The sequence below is a fragment of the Amphibalanus amphitrite genome, unplaced genomic scaffold, assembly GCF_019059575.1.
Source record: "Amphibalanus amphitrite isolate SeventyFive unplaced genomic scaffold, NRLGWU_Aamphi_draft 000708F_arrow, whole genome shotgun sequence".
NCBI lineage: Eukaryota > Metazoa > Arthropoda > Thecostraca > Balanomorpha > Balanidae > Amphibalanus > Amphibalanus amphitrite.
Window position 1 is genome coordinate 44,852 of NW_024882202.1, and position 16,409 is coordinate 61,260.

At 47.0% G+C, this 16,409-nt stretch overlaps 1 protein-coding gene across 1 annotated transcript; it reads right to left on the minus strand.

Annotated features, from left to right (window-relative positions):
* Positions 1 to 90: 90 nt before the first annotated feature.
* LOC122364935 (flocculation protein FLO11-like) lies at positions 91 to 15,862 on the minus strand. The gene is made up of 3 exons (XM_043335746.1): positions 15,343 to 15,862; positions 2,437 to 2,950; positions 91 to 440 (listed from the first exon to the last, which is right to left on the minus strand). The coding sequence occupies exons 1-2, from the start codon at positions 15,836 to 15,838 to the stop codon at positions 2,604 to 2,606; spliced, it is 843 nt and encodes a 280-aa protein (XP_043191681.1). The 5' UTR covers positions 15,839 to 15,862; the 3' UTR covers positions 91 to 440; positions 2,437 to 2,603.
* Between the last annotated feature and the right edge of the window lie 547 nt (positions 15,863 to 16,409).

Sequence of the window (16,409 nt, forward strand, 5' to 3'; positions counted from 1 at the left end):
CATGTTACATATTTACGCTCGACTGTAATGTAAGTAAGCTTACGACTTTTCACCTTTCGTTTCGTGTATTGTCCATATGCACTTTTATAACGCATTGACAACGTCATCACGTGCCACAAAACGTGCCACTCGTATGTCCATTTACATGAGTGTTTTTTCACGATTGACAACAATGTCCCTCAAAACACGATGTGACTAATAGGAAGCAAACCTCACAAGACGTCCGCCATTACCGCCCAGGCCTATAACTCAGCCTCATGATAATTAAATCGCTACAAATGGGCATAGTTGAAGTAAGCGGTGACGTAAAATGTACACAACAGTTTAATAAGCGTAAGGCTACCTACATTTTGATATATTGAGCGAATTATGGTAATGCTTACTTACCTAATGCTGAAAATAACGTTCATGAATAACAATCATAATTTGATGGTTTCATACAGCGGCGTATTTAGAAAATCGCGAAGGGGGGGGGGGCCAAGGGTTTGGAGGGCGCCACCTCACCCAAGGAGGGCGCCATACGGTCGCGAGATAAAAAATCGCTCAGCGGGGTGGGGGGGGGGGGGGGGGGTGGGAGGCGTTTTTTACCATGCCACCAGTTTTTTTTTGCGTAACCTCGTATAGGTCGTGCTGCATTGATTTTGCATCGTGTGTCTTCTTTATACTCCAGGTCACAAAAGGTCAAGTGTTCTTGAAATGCTGCGCCGAAGGCGCGCGAAATTTTTGAAAACAACCTTTTCCTCCGCTTTTTAGGCACGCCTTTTATACGATCACCGTTCAAAGCTCCTCTCGCTCTTTTACCAAATTTGAAGGTGTAAAAAATACCAAAGGTTTGGTCGGGCCGCTGCCACACAAACTGTATAGAAAGCTTGGCTCATGGGTGTCGATGTATAAAAGTTTATTGGCGGTGGCATATCTACGCACCAGATCACCGTATCGGATTGATACCGGAGCGCGAGATGCGTAAACATCATCCAAATTACCTCAGACCAGCCTTCATAGCCTTCTCACAGATGCATACAGTGTACCCACATAACCAGTTTCAATCACCGAAACTTCAGATGCCTGCTGTTGCGGCCGAACCTGTTGACAATACTTAATCGTAATCCATATATATGCCATGATGCACGTAAAGCAGGATCAATCCGTTAAGACCAAAGACGTGTTTTATGCATCGTAGAGCGTAGATAGTTTTGGTAGGTATAGGTACTTCATTCATTGTGCTGAATGCACGTTCATTTGTGGCAGTTTTCACAGGCAAGACATCAACTATGTGCAATAGAACGACTAAGTTGAAAAACATGCCAAAGGAGTAAATAAATGATAAGAGGGCAGCGATCAACGGATGTTGCCAATAGGTAGAAGGGCTGCGATCCACAGGAGGGCGCTAATAGGTAGGAGAGCCCCGATCAACATCCCGAGTTTCGATAGTAGGGCACCGATAGGTAGGAAGTTGGCGAGCAGCAGGAGGGCGCCAATGGATAGAAGGGCAGCGATCAACAGGAGGGCACCAATAGGTAGGAGGGCCCCGATCAACAATCAACAGGAGGGCGCCACCAGGTAAGAGGGTGGCGAGGAACAGGAGAGCACCAATAGGAGGGTGGCGATCAACAAGAGGTCGCCAATAGGTGGGAGGGCGGTCATCAACTGGAAGTCGTTAATGAGCGGAAGGGTGACGATTAAAATGGGGGTGGCAATGGTGAGGAGGGCGCCTTTGCTCAAGAGGATGACACGAACAGGAGGGCGTCTGTGCGGAGGGCGCTGGTCAACAGGAAGGTACCAGTGGATAGGAGGGCGGTGATCAACAGGAGGGTGTCAGTGGTTAGGAGGGCGGCGATCAACACGAGGGCGCCAATAAGAGAAGGGCCCCGATTAACATTCAACAGGAAGGACTAGGGAACCAATAGGTAGGAGGGCGGCACTGAACAATAGGGTGCCAAAAAGGAGAAAGGCGGCCTTGAAAATTTCACATGAGGGCGCAATAGGTAGGAGAGCGCCAATAATTATGAGGACGCCGATCAGCAGAAGGGCGGCAATATGTAGCAGGGTGGCGACCTACAGGAGGGCGCCTTCGGGTGAGAGGGCGCTTATTTACGGGACAGCGGCTTACATAGGCGACCACCGTTACGCTTAGAGAGCTACAGCCTACAAATGTGGTTGGAGGGCGCCCGAGGGAGCCCTCCAACCGTATTTGGAGGGCGTATTTGGAATGGGCGTCCTCCGAGGGCGCCCTCCATCCGTATTTTCCCTGTAAACACATTCGCGATTGGAGGGCGCCCTCCAGTCGCGATTGTTTTTCGATTCGATTATATCACAATTGCATTTGCGATTGGAGGGCGCCTTCGGCGCCCTCCAATCGCAAAGGGCGCCTTCGGCGCCCAAGGGGGGGGGGGGCCATGGCCCAGTGGCCCCCCTGCCTACGCCCCTGGTTTCATATGAAGTGCAACGTATTCACAATGTCTCTAACTGTAATTACTCACGTGTTTTGTAGTTTCACGCAGCTGTCCCACCGCTTAGGTACAATACCACAAAACACTTCTTCACACCGACAGCCTCCGCGCTGCACATTACATCACACCTCCACAGAGCAGAAGTAAGTCTATTTACACCTCCACGGAGCAGTCACAGACCGGCTCCTTGTTGGACAGCCCGAAATGACAGACGGCGCCGGCCAGGGCGCGGCGCTCACATTCGTGGCGCATCGCCCAGATGTTGGCGGCGAGGACGCTGGAGGCCGCGCTGCCCACGTCACTCTGCTCCTGGGCGTGGGCGGCCGAGGCCGAGCCAGGTCGAACGGTGGGGTACAGCGTGGTCACCAGACAGCCGGCCTTCTTGCGGCTCTGACAGCGACACGTCGTCACACCGTGCAGGTAGTTACGGGTGAATTTGCGCGTCTTTAGCGACGAGTCTGCCATGAGAGCACAGACGGGCGCGAAGATCACCTCGTCGGCTGAGGGTGGGAGGAGGGAGAGTGAGTGCGGGCGGCGCAACATACCCAACAGACGAGATGGTGTTTACATACACTGGCGAATCCAAGGGACATAAGGGACATTTACCCGTACCGCAGGTCCCAAAATTGACGAAATTCGCCGTTTTCCATCCCTAAAAAATAGAACTGTATGCCTAAGAATCATATTGAGGGAGCTGATGGGCCAGTCGGAGCTGACTCCTAGGACTTTGTGATGAGTAGTAAGGTAGGTAGGCGTAGAGTACGGACTACGGGCGGTAGAAATTTCTGGTGGGTTAACTTGACCCACCAGAAATTTCCACCCGGTTAACTACCCGATAAAATTCGTAGCGGGTGCAGTGCCTATAATCATGCCTAATGCCGATCTTAAGGCATTATATTATTCAGATGCATCACTACACTTATAAATAGGATTCATTGTAAAATGATAGCTCCTAGAATGCCACGAATGGTGAACAATGTCAATGAACAATGCGCAGGGTATTCCATTGCCAATTTCCATAACCACAGATTATGACACTCTAGAAAGTGAAGCAAAATCAGTGGAAAGCGATATGGCTAGAACTGGAAAATCAAAGGGTGGCATAAACGTGCATCTTTCGCTATAACCGGGTCTGGTCTAGACTGGCCTAATTTCTCAGCAAGCCACAGGAAAAGAAGACCGGAAAACACGAGACTCGTTCTTGGAGCGCGATATGGAACGTCGTGAGGCAAACGCTATAGGAATTCAGACTACTATAGGTACTACATTTATTGAAGCATTGAATTCATGCCGCGCACGTATAGGTAATACTTTTTTATACGGGTATAATACAGGTTCTAAAAAAGCCAATCAGCCAAGCAATAAAGCAAAATAAAAACATGGCACAGTGCACATAGCACTGACAAATGGAGCCATGCAATCATGGCACATGGCTAGGCTTATACGGTAAATGAGTTATGGAAAACACCATTAACAGCATAACAGTCGATGTTCGGTAAAATAAATCTTTAAACGTCCATCACTGACGTCGTCCAGCAAAGAGCGCCCATAAGTTTTACGCCTCGAAACCTATGTCTCAGTCTCAGCCTATTGAACGTTCCGTTCTCCTTCCAGCTGTTATTTCAACTTCCAATTTTTATTATATTGCAGGTACCTATATTTATTATACTAATGGTAAAAATAAAATGACCTGTTTTATTCATACGCATAAACGGTAAAGCCCTATGCTCTTACATGCCCATCGCGTTTACGCGATGGGCATGTGAAGCGGTCTTTGGGCAAAAAATTCCGGCAGGCGGCTATTTTCCTGTTGGTAAAACTGGCCTCAGGACGCATTTCCAGTGGGCGCATTGGATGATGGCACGCGACTTTTTCAGCGATGTGTCTGGGAAGGTCTGACGTATTACGGTACGAATTCTTCTTCGGATAAGCGACATTTTTTAACCAATGTTTGGTCTAAATGCAGCGATGGTCGCCATTCTTCAGAGACAGCCTATTTTCCCGCGAACTACAGGCATCCGCGTGACTTGAGTATTCCCACTTATGGCATGGACTCTGCCAATCAGTGAATCTAGTCAGTCATCTGCTCTAGCCTTGAGTCCTTAACCCGGCAGGCGGTGGGCCTACCAGCCACCTTCCGCGCGGTGGGGGGGGGGGCATTTTTTTGCCCCCCCCCCCGTATCTCCGAAACTACTGGACGGATCCGGAAAATTCAAACGGCGTTCGATAGCCCTGTCAAATTTGTCGAAGGAAACCAAATTTCATTGACCTCGGGGTCATCGATGACGTCACAGGTCAGGTCAAAAATAAAATGTTTCACCGTTCACGGGGCTTCTAGGGAAAGTGCTAAACACCGAGTAAAACGCATTTTGTCGAAAATCAGCGATAAGGCGTCAGTTGTCTAGTACATATGTTGCTATTAGAGGTCACTGGTCATACCAGGTCAGGTCACAGGTCAGGTCCTGTTTCGCGTGTCGCCTTCCAGCCTGTGCACGCGACGCATTCTATTCCGCGTCACTGACAGCACTAAGAAAATCTGATGGCGGCCTGCGACCGATTGCCGTCGGCTCAGTCTACAGGTGACTTGCTACCAAGATAACATTGAGGTCAATTACACAGGAGCTAGGTCAGCAGCTGAGGCCGATTCAGCTCGGCTACGGCAGCCCTGGTGGCTGTGAAGCGGCAGTGCATGCAGTACGGCATTTCTCAGCTAACTTGCCTGATAACGAAGTACTCGTCAAGATTGACATGCGGAATGCGTTCAACACTGTTAGACGCGACAAGTTCCTTAGCGCCGTCAGACAACACGCGCCGTCACTGTATCGTTTGATGTGGCAAGCCTATTCTCAGCCGAGCTCCCTGTACTTTGGCACCACCAGAATCGAGTCGGCCACAGGACTGCAGCAAGGAGACCCATGCGGTCAAGCCGTTTTCTCCCTTGCTGTGCAAGCAGCGTCAAAGGAAGTGATGTCTCCATTTAACATATGGTACTTGGACGACGCGGTTATCGGAGGTGACATCGAAACGGTTTGCCAAGATTTGGAGCGTGTGATCCCTGCCTTGGCTCGGGTTGGTCTTGATGTGAACCCCAATAAATGTGAGATCATCCTACCGAGGGCATGTTCGAAGAAGAAGCGCGAAGGTAATGTTTTTCAATTACACCGGCTCATCCCAGGTGCGACAGTCACAGAAGAATCAGAGGCCATAATGCTAGGAGCGCCTGTGACTGACGAAGCTGCTGAAGCCGTCATTACCAAGAAGTACGAGAAATTTGACAGAATGGCCGGTCGTCTACAATACATTGACAGTCATTCTGCTCTATTTTTGTTAAGAAACTGCATTTGGATGCCCAAGTTGCAATATTTGCTGCGCGTATCCCCCTTTTACCGCCAACTGGAACTGCTAAAACCACTAGACGAAAAATTGAGGGTGACAACATCAACCATCACTAACGTTCACTTCGACGACAAGACCTGGAAACAGGCTAGCTTACCGACTAGGTTTGGTGGCCTGGGCCTACGACGCGCACAAGACCTCGCGCTGCCCAGCTTCGCTGCCTCCTTGAATCACTGCTTGCCGTTGTTGACAACAATACTGCCAGGAGAGCTCCATACCAGCATGGCCAAGGAACGTGACCAAACCGTTAACGCCTGGATCCGTGCAGCCGAAAACGCAGCTCCTCCAACTGGTGACGCTGTTTGCAGCCAACGCGCATGGGATTCTGTGCTGGCAGAACAGACTCAGAAGTCACTGCTGTCCTCCGGGAACCAGTTGGATCAAGCCAGACTCCTATCCGCAGCTGCGCCGGAGAGCGGCTCCTGGCTGCATGCCGTCCCCTCTGCAGCCCTCGGCACGCTACTGGACCCCGAGACGCTCTGCATCGCTGTTGCCCTGCGTGTGGGAGCCGATGTTTGCCAGCCCCACCAGTGCCGATGTGGAGCGCGAGCGGACAGCAGAGGTCATCATGCCCTGACCTGTCGTCTGAGTGCGGGACGTCACCCCCGCCATACTGCACTCAACGATGTGGTCAGGCGCGCTCTGCAGACCGCTTGCATTCCAGCGATTCTAGAGCCAACCGGCATCGACCGCGGCGACGGCAAAAGGCCCGATGGCATGACGGTGTTCCCATTCGCTGAAGGGAAGGCAATGATTTGGGACGCAACTTGCGTTAATACGTTTGCAGGATCTCACCTCCCGTCAGCCGCCACCTCAGCCGGCGCTGCAGCTAAGGACGCTGAAACGCACAAATGTCGCAAATACGAGAAGTTTACCACACGTTATATGTTCCAACCAGTGGCATTTGAGACGACAGGTGCCTGTGGTCCCTCGACCAGAGCCTTTGTGAAGGAATTGGGTGCGCGCATGGCCGCAAACAACGGGGACCGTCGGGAGCAGGCATGGCTGTGGCAGCGGTTGTCATTGATGTCCGTGAAGTTGGCGACGTCGCCAGCGACTTTTCCAGCGACGAGCACCGATTTTAGCCAAAACCTCGTCCAAGGTTAATTGGACCATGAGGATCACGAAAATCGAACCCATTCACCCCTAAACCTTGACCTTCAAGGTAAAATTCAAGGTCAAAGGACGGGGAACTGAAAAAGTGCCACTAAATATTGTCCGATTTTCAAAATTTTGGCATCAAAATGTAGTGCGTGCAAAGTTCTAGCCGCACATCGAAAACCATTTTCATCAAGGTCAAACTTCAAGGTCAAATTCAAGGTCAAAGGACGGGGAACTGAAAAAGTGCCACTAAATATTGTCCGATTTTCAAAATTTTGGCACCAAAATGTAGCGCGTGCAAAGTTCTAGCCGCACATTGAAAACCATTTTCATCAAGGTCAAACTTCAAGGTCAAATTCAAGGTTAAAGGAAGGGGAACTGAAAAAGTGCCACTAAATATTGTCCGATCTTCAAAATTTTGGCACCAAAATGTAGCGCGTGCAAAGTTCTAGCCGCACATCGAAAACCATTTTCATCAAGGTCAAACTTCAAGGTCAAATTCAAGGTCAAAGGACGGGGAACTGAAAAAGTGCCACTAAATATTGGCCGATTTTCAAAATTTTGGCACCAAAATGTAGCGCGTGCAAAGTTCTAGCCGCACATCGAAAACCATTTTCATCAAGGTCAAACTTCAAGGTCAAATTCAAGGTCAAAGGAAGGGGAACTGAAAAAGTGCCACTAAATATTGTCCGATCTTCAAAATTTTGGCACCAAAATGTAGCGCGTGCAAAGTTCTAGCCGCACATCGAAAACCATTTTCATCAAGGTCAAACTTCAAGGTCAAATTCAAGGTCAAAGGACGGGGAACTGAAAAAGTGCCACTAAATATTGTCCGATCTTCAAAATTTTGGCACCAAAATGTAGCGCGTGCAAAGTTCTAGCCGCACATCGAAAACCATTTTCATCAAGGTCAAACTTCAAGGTCAAATTCAAGGTCAAAGGACGGGGAACTAAAAAAGTGCCACTAAATATTGTCCGATTTTCAAAATTTTGGCACCAAAATGTAGCGCGTGCAAAGTTCTAGCCGCACATCGAAAACCATTTTCATCAAGGTCAAACTTCAAGGTCAAATTGAAGGTCAAAGGACGGGGAACTTTAAAAATGCTACGTCACCAGCGACTTTTCCAGCGACGAGCACCGATTTTAGCCAAAACCTCGTCCAAGGTCAATTGGACCATGAGGATCACGAAAATTGAACCCATTCACCGCTAAACCTTGACCTTCAAGGTCAAATTCAAGGTCAAAGGACGGGGAACTGAAAAAGTGCCACTAAATATTGTCCGATCTTCAAAATTTTGGCATCAAAATGTAGAGCGTGCAAAGTTCTAGCCGCACATCGAAAACCATTTTCATCAAGGTCAAATTTCAAGGTCAAATTCAAGGTCAAAGGACGGGGAACTGAAAAAATGCCACTAAATATTGTCCGATTTTCAAAATTTTGGCACCAAAATGTAGCGCGTGCAAAGTTCTAGCCGCACATCGAAAACCATTTTCATCAAGGTCAAACTTCAAGGTCAAATTCAAGGTCAAAGGACGGGGAACTGAAAAAGTGCCACTAAATATTGTCCGATCTTCAAAATTTTGGCACCAAAATGTAGCGCGTGCAAAGTTCTAGCCGCACATCGAAAACCATTTTCATCAAGGTCAAACTTCAAGGTCAAATTCAAGGTCAAAGGACGGGGAACTGAAAAAGTGCCACTAAATATTGTCCGATCTTCAAAATTTTGGCACCAAAATGTAGCGCGTGCAAAGTTCTAGCCGCACATCGAAAACCATTTTCATCAAGGTCAAACTTCAAGGTCAAATTCAAGGTCAAAGGACGGGGAACTGAAAAAGTGCCACTAAATATTGTCCGATTTTCAAAATTTTGGCACCAAAACGTAGCGCGTGCAAAGTTCTAGCCGCACATCGAAAACCGTTTTCATCAAGGTCAAACTTCAAGGTCAAATTCAAGGTCAAATGACGGGGAACTGAAAAAGTGCCACTAAATATTGTCCGATTTTCAAAATTTTGGCACCAAAATGTAGCGCGTGCAAAGTTCTAGCCGCACATCGAAAACCATTTTCATCAAGGTCAAACTTCAAGGTCAAATTCAAGGTCAAATGACGGGGAACTGAAAAAGTGCCACTAAATATTGTCCGATTTTCAACATTTTGGCACCAAAATGTAGGGCGTGCAAAGTTCTAGCCGCACATCGAAAACCATTTTCATCAAGGTCAAACTTCAAGGTCAAATTCAAGGTCAAAGGACGGGGAACTTTAAAAATGCTACGTCACCAGCGACTTTTCCAGCGACAAGCACCGATTTTAGCCAAAACCTCGTCCAAGGTCAATTGGACCATGAGGATCACGAAAATCGAACCCATTCACCACTAAACCTTGACCTTCAAGGTCAAATTCAAGGTCAAAGGACGGGGAACCGAAAAAGTGCCACTAAATATTGTCCGATCTTCAAAATTTTGGCATCAAAATGTAGCGCGTGCAAAGTTCTAGCCGCACATCGAAAACCATTTTCATCAAGGTCAAACTTCAAGGTCAAATTCAAGGTCAAAGGACGGGAAACTGAAAAAGTGCCACTAAATATTGTCCGATCTTCAAAATTTTGGCACCAAAATGTAGCGCGTGCAAAGTTCTAGCCGCATATCGAAAACCATTTTCATCAAGGTCAAACTTCAAGGTCAAATTCAACGTCAAAGGACGGGGAACTGAAAAAGTGCCACTAAATATTGTCCGATTTTCAAAATTTTGGCACCAAAATGTAGCGCGTGCAAAGTTCTAGCCGCATATCGAAAACCATTTTCATCAAGGTCAAACTTCAAGGTCAAATTCAAGGTCAAAGGATGGGGAACTTTAAAAATGCTATGTCACGAGCGACTTTTCCAGCGACGAGCACCGATTTTAGCCAAAACCTCGTCCAAGGTCAATTGGACCATGAAGATCACGAAAATCGAACCCATTCACACCTAAACCTTGACCTTCAAGGTCAAATTCAAGGTCAAAGGACGGGGAACTGAAAAAGATCCACTAAATATTGTCCGATTTTCAAAATTTTGGCACCAAAATGTAGCGCGTGCAAAGTTCTAGCCGCACATCGAAAACCATTTTCATCAAGGTCAAACTTCAAGGTCAAATTCAAGGTCAAATGACGGGGAACTTAAAAAGTGCCACTAAATATTGTCCGATTTTCAAAATTTTGGCACCAAAATGTAGCGCGTGCAAAGTTCTAGCCGCACATCGAAAACCAATTTCATCAAGGTCAAACTTCAAGGTCAAATTCAAGGTCAAAGGACGGGGAACTGAAAAAGTGCCACTAAATATTGTCCGATCTTCAAATTTTTGGCACCAAAATGTAGCGCGTGCAAAGTTCTAGCCGCACATCGAAAACCATTTTCATCAAGGTCAAACTTCAAGGTCAAATTCAAGGTCAAAGGACGGGGAACTTAAAAAGTGCCACTAAATATTGTCCAATTTTCAAAATTTTGGCACCAAAATGTAGCGCGTGCAAAGTTTTAGCCGCACATCGAAAACCATTTTCATCAAGGTCGAATTCCAAGGTCAAATTCAAGGTCACAGGACGGGGAACTGAACTACATTTTGATGCCAAAATTTTGAAGATCGGACAATATTTAGTGGCACTTTTTCAGTTCCCCGTCCTTTGACCTTGAATTTGACCTTGAAGGTCAAGGTTTAGGAGTGAATGGGTTCGATTTTCGTGATCTTCATGGTCCAATTGAACTTGGACGAGGTTTTGGCTAAAATCGGTGCTCGTCGCTGGAAAAGTCGCTGGTGACGTAGCATTTTTAAAGTTCCCCGTCCTTTGACCTTAAATTTGACCTTGAAGTTTGACCTTGATGAAAATGGTTTTCGATATGCGGCTAGAACTTTGCACGCGCTACATTTTGGTGCCAAAATTTTGAAGATCGGACAATATTTAGTGGCACTTTTTCAGTTCCCCGTCCTTTGACCTTGAATTTGACCTTGAAGTTTGACCTTGATGAAAATGGTTTTCGATGTGCGGCTAGAACTTTGCACGCGCTACATTTTGGTGCCAAAATTTTGAAGATCGGACAATATTTAGTGGCACTTTTTCAGTTCCCCGTCATTTGACCTTGAATTTGACCTTGAAGTTTGACCTTGATGAAAATGGTTTTCGATGTGCAGCTAGAACTTTGCACGCGCAACATTTTGGTGCCAAAAATTTGAAAATCGGACAATATTTAGTGGCACTTTTTCAGTTCCCCGTCCTTTGACCATGAATTTGAGCTTGAAGTTTGACCTTGATGAAAATGGTTTTCGATGTGCGGCTAGAACTTTGCACGCGCTACATTTTGGTGCCAAAATTTTGAAAATCAGACAATATTTAGTGGCACTTTTTCAGTTCCCCGTCCTTTGACCTTGAATTTGACCTTGAAGTTTGACCTTGATGAAAATGGTTTTCGATGTGCGGCTAGAACTTTGCACGCGCTACATTTTGGTGCCAAAATTTTGAAGATCGGACAATATTTAGTGGCACTTTTTCAGTTCCCCGTCCTTTGACCTTGAATTTGACCTTGAAGTTTGACCTTGATGAAGATGGTTTTCGATGTGCTGCTAGAGCTTTGCACGCGCTACATTTTGGTGCCAAAATTTTGAAGATCGGACAATATTTAGTGGCACTTTTTCAGTTCACCGTCCTTTGACCTTGAATTTGACCTTGAAGTTTGACCTTGATGAAAATGGTTTTCGATGTGCGGCTAGAACTTTGCACGCGCTACATTTTGGTGCCAAAATTTTGAAAATCGGACAATATTTAGTGGCACTTTTTCAGTTCCCCGTCCTTTGACCTTGAATTTGACCTTGAAATTTGACCTTGATGAAAATGGTTTTCGATGTGCGGCTAGAACTTTGCACGCGCTACATTTTGATGCCAAAATTTTGAAGATCAGACAATATTTAGTGGCACTTTTTCAGTTCCCCGTCCTTTGACCTTGAATTTGACCTTGAAGGTCAAGGTTTAGGGGTGAATGGGTTCGATTTTCGTGATCTTCATGGTCCAATTGACCTTGGTCGAGGTTTTGGCTAAAATTGGTGCTCGCCGCTGGAAAAGTCCCTGGTGACGTAACATTTTTAAAGTTCCCCGTCCTTTGACCTTGAATTTGACCTTGAAGTTTGGCCTTGATGAAAATGCTTTTCGATGAGCGGCTAGAACTTTGCACGCGCTACATTTTGGTGCCAAAATTTTGAAAATCGGACAATATTTAGTGGCACTTTTTCAATTCCCCGTCCTTTGACCTTGAATTTGACCTTGAAATTTGACCTTGATGAAAATGGTTTTCGATGTGCTGCTAGAACTTTGCACGCGCTACATTTTGGTGGCAAAATTTTGAAGATCGGACAATATTTAGTGGCACTTTTTCAGTTCCCCGTCCTTTGACCTTGAATTTGACCTTGAAGTTTGACCTTGATGAAAATGGTTTTCGATGTGCGGCTAGAACTTTGCACGCGCTACATTTTGGTGCCAAAATTTTGAAAATCGGACAATATTTCGTGGCACTTTTTCAGTTCCCCGTCCTTTGACCTTGAATTTGACCTTGAATTTTGACCTTGATGAAAATGGTTTTCGATGTGCGGCTAGAACTTTGCACGCGCTACATTTTGGTGCCAAAATTTTGAAAATCGGACAATATTTAGTGGCACTTTTTCAGTTCCCCGTCCTTTGACCTTAAATTTGACCTTGAAGTTTGACCTTGATGAAAATGGTTTTCGATGTGCGGCTAGAACTTTGCACGCGCTACATTTTGGTGCCAAAATTTTGAAAATCGGACAATATTTAGTGGCACTTTTTCAGTTCCCGTCCTTTGACCTTGAATTTGACCTTGAAGTTTGACCTTGATGAAAATGGTTTTCGATGTGCGGCTAGAATTTGCACGCGCTACATTTTGGTGCCAAAATTTTGAAAATCGGACAATATTTCGTGGCACTTTTTCAGTTCCCCGTCCTTTGACCTTGAATTTGACCTTGAATTTTGACCTTGATGAAAATGGTTTTTTATTTGCGGCTAGAACTTCGCACGCGCTACATTTTAGTGCCAAAATTTTGAAAATCGGTCAATATTTAGTGGCACTTTTTCAGTTTCCCGTCCTTTGACCTTGAATTTGACCTTGAAGTTTGACCTTGATGAAAATGGTTTTCGATATGCGGCTAGAACTTTGCACGCGCTACATTTTGATGCCAAAATTTTGAAAATCGGACAATATTTAATGGCACTTTTTCAGTTCCCCGTCCTTTGACCTTGAATTTGACCTTGAAGGTCAAGGTTTAGGGGTGAATGGGTTCGATTTTCGTGATCCTCATGGTCCAATTGACCTTGGACGAGGTTTTGGCTAAAATCGGTGCTCGTCGCTGGAAAAGTCGCTGGCGACGTCGCCAACTTCACGGACATTTGTCATTGGCCGTTGTTCGTGGCAACGCTGCATCCGTTTTACTGGCCCCGGCAGCTGATGATTGTGGCGATGGTGATGTGTATGTGTCTCGTTTCGAACAGCAAGCTCCAGAAGTAGACTCTGAGCCAGAGCAGTACATATCTCCCGAATCGCCTCAATCGCAGAGCTCTGATCTGTTGTTAGAATTGCTTTCTATTGATGTGACGGAGGTAGGAAAATCGCAGTCCTCAGAGAGAAAAGGAAGATCATTGTCCAATTCGTTGCAAAGATATAGGCAAATATTCAATGAAATGAAAGAAAATTATACTGTTACCGAAGATCGCGACATTATGTCTGACCCAGATCTAGCGCCATACTTGTGTCGCCGTCCATGCTAGTTGATGGGCTTCCACCTACCATACTGGTCTGATGTACCTATGACTTGCTTTGTGTAATAAAAAAAAATTAGAAAAAAGGTCACCAAAGGTCACCAAGGGTCACCACATGCGCCCAACTTTACTAAGGTTGTGCGATGCATGTTTTATGGCCAGTTTTTCATTTCCAACTCAATGGTATTGGTTATAAGACCATCAGGTACGGTTTAGGTCACTTTCTGGTGGAGGTCAGGTCAAGGTCAGGTCAAAAAAGGTCAAATTTTCAAAAATGATATTTTTGAATAACATGGGTATCGATTCGATGCAGCTCGTCACGGGGAGTCTAATGGTGGTCTTTGTTTTGCGCTAAGAGGTCTAGAATTGCTAAAAATTGAGTTTGAAAATTTGACGTCATCAGTTTTGAACAGTTTTTCGCTATAACTTGGCCAAAAAAAGAGGTATTGATCTCAAATTTGGTATGTAGGTAGACGGCGGTAGGGACTATCACATGTATTCCGGTTTTTTTCGAAATTCAAAAACTTTTTGGATTTTTCGGCTATTATTTTCAAAAAATCTATTTTTTGATTTTTGGGGTTCAAAATCCAAAAAATTCGAAAAACCGAAATAGCAGTTTTGTAGCCCTCTTGATTCCACACCTTTTATGTCCAAATCATTTTTCTGTATCTCTAAAGCTGTAGGCCTGACAGCTCTTCCCGCGAAACCTTTTTTTGGGTCGAAAATGGCAAAAATAACGTCACTCTGACGTCATTAGCGGCCAACCTATCATAGCCTTTGGGAAATTTTTTGGTCACCATGTGCGCTAGCTGCTCCCGGGAGGATACTGAAATTTTGGTGACGATCGGCGCAGCGGTTCTCGAGATATATCGAAAAAACTAAAGGGGCGGGGGCAAAAAAATGCCCCCCCCCACCGCCTGGAAGGTTAATTAAATATGTTGTGGGACTCTACACTCTACAGTCTACAAGCTGAGCATATGGTTCGCAAACGAACGTCACCGTATAATGCATAGTTAGACGATAATTCAGGAAACGGTGGCGGTTAAAACCAGCGATCGGCATCAGACGGGTCCGGGGTCAGTGACTTTATCGATTGACAGAGCGATATGTCAGCTGTAATCCGTTGGTATATATCGCAATCCTGAATGACGTGAACATTAGAGCGGGGTTCGTTCAGTGGACCGGTAAAAACCAGTACCTATTACCGGTGGTCGGGTCAATCAATAAAGGCAGGTGGTGCATACCCCGGGAGCCATCCACATGCAAAATGAGCGTACCGTGACTTTCACTGCGGGTACCCTAACATAAAACAATGGCCATGACTCACCCACTGTGGCATTAGCTTCCTGCTTGGCACTGAGAGTGTGCGCAGTACATTCAGGGCATATGGAATACCTACCCATCGGGGAACTCCAAACGGCGTGTAACAACAAAACGGTCGATTTACTTAGTTTTTGAGATAATGGTTTATCACGGGATCAATAGCGTTCGCCGTTCACCGTTTCCAGTGGTGACCGGTGCTAATCATTCCACCTGCCAATCAACATTACCAGTACCTACACAAACATTAACAGCATCTACTGCCCAGCCGAGCGGTGCCACTTACCGATGAACGCGGGCGCGGTCGTCGTTCGCCGGCGTTGCGTCGTTGTTCTCCCCGTCACCGGGGCGGCGGTGGTCGTCACTGCCGCCGGCGTCGGCTTCGTCGTCGCCCCTGTCGTCGTCGGACGGGCAGTCGTCGATATCGACGATACCGTTGATCTCGTCGTCGATTCCGTTGTGGATTTGCCACTCGCCGTTACCGTGGTTTGTTTTCGTGCTGGCTGGCTGCGAGGCTTGGTTGTCGGCGAGCTAGTGGGGATCTTCGTAGCACTCGTCGAGGGTTGCACAGTGACAGACCCGACTTTTGACGAGTCTATAGCTCTGAACACTGATGGTTTCTTGTCGCCATCCGTCACGGTCACAGTCGTCGGCTTCGTTTTCTGCGCCACCTTCAAAACCGACCCGATGATGACCCCGGCCGGCTGAGGGGCGGGAGAGGCGCCGGTGTCCGCAGCAGCAGCCAGCAGCACCCCGATAAGCAGCAGCGAGCGGGGCGTCATGGCGGCTGGACGGCGGCGGGTCGGCGAGTGGCGGCGCCGGGCGCACCCGGTGCCGCCGCCGCCCGGCCGGACGCACCGGTCCGCGGTCAGCGCGAGCGGCGGGGATCCGCGGGATTTCCGCACAGTTCGGCAGAACAGCCGCCACCGCAGCCAGGCAGCGAGGTGGGTCACCTCTGTCAGAGCGCCGGGGTCAACCGAGAGCGCGCAGAGGTCACCCTGGAGCTCTCGATCCCCGGGAGATTAGCCTAATAGCAGTCAAGGATTTCCCAGCCAGCTACGATCATAGGCGGCGGAACGGGGGGGGGGGGGCACCGGGGCACCGTGCCCCCTTGAATTCTGCCAGGGGGGCACCAATAGCAAGGTGCCCCCCTTAAATTTGGTGTATTAGTACAAGGGGCGGATTCGAGAAAACTACAAGGGGAGGGTCATGAATTGAAGTGGTGCCCCTACCTATACCCAAAATTAAAACCTTAACGGATTTCGGCCACTTAATTTTGGTGGTGCCCTATTTTCAGTTTTTTATTTTCTTTATTTTTGGTTAGTCATGTGATGACTGGTGCCCCTGCTAGGC

Excerpts from the sequence above, each read along its gene's own strand:
- LOC122364935 (XM_043335746.1), bottom strand. The coding sequence starts at position 15,838 with ATGACGCCCCGCTCGCTGCTGCTTATCGGGGTGCTGCTGGCTGCTGCT. Across the intron at positions 2,951-15,342 it reads GACCGCGCCCGCGTTCATCG|CCGACGAGGTGATCTTCGCG; the intron begins GTAAGTGGCACC and ends TCCCACCCTCAG.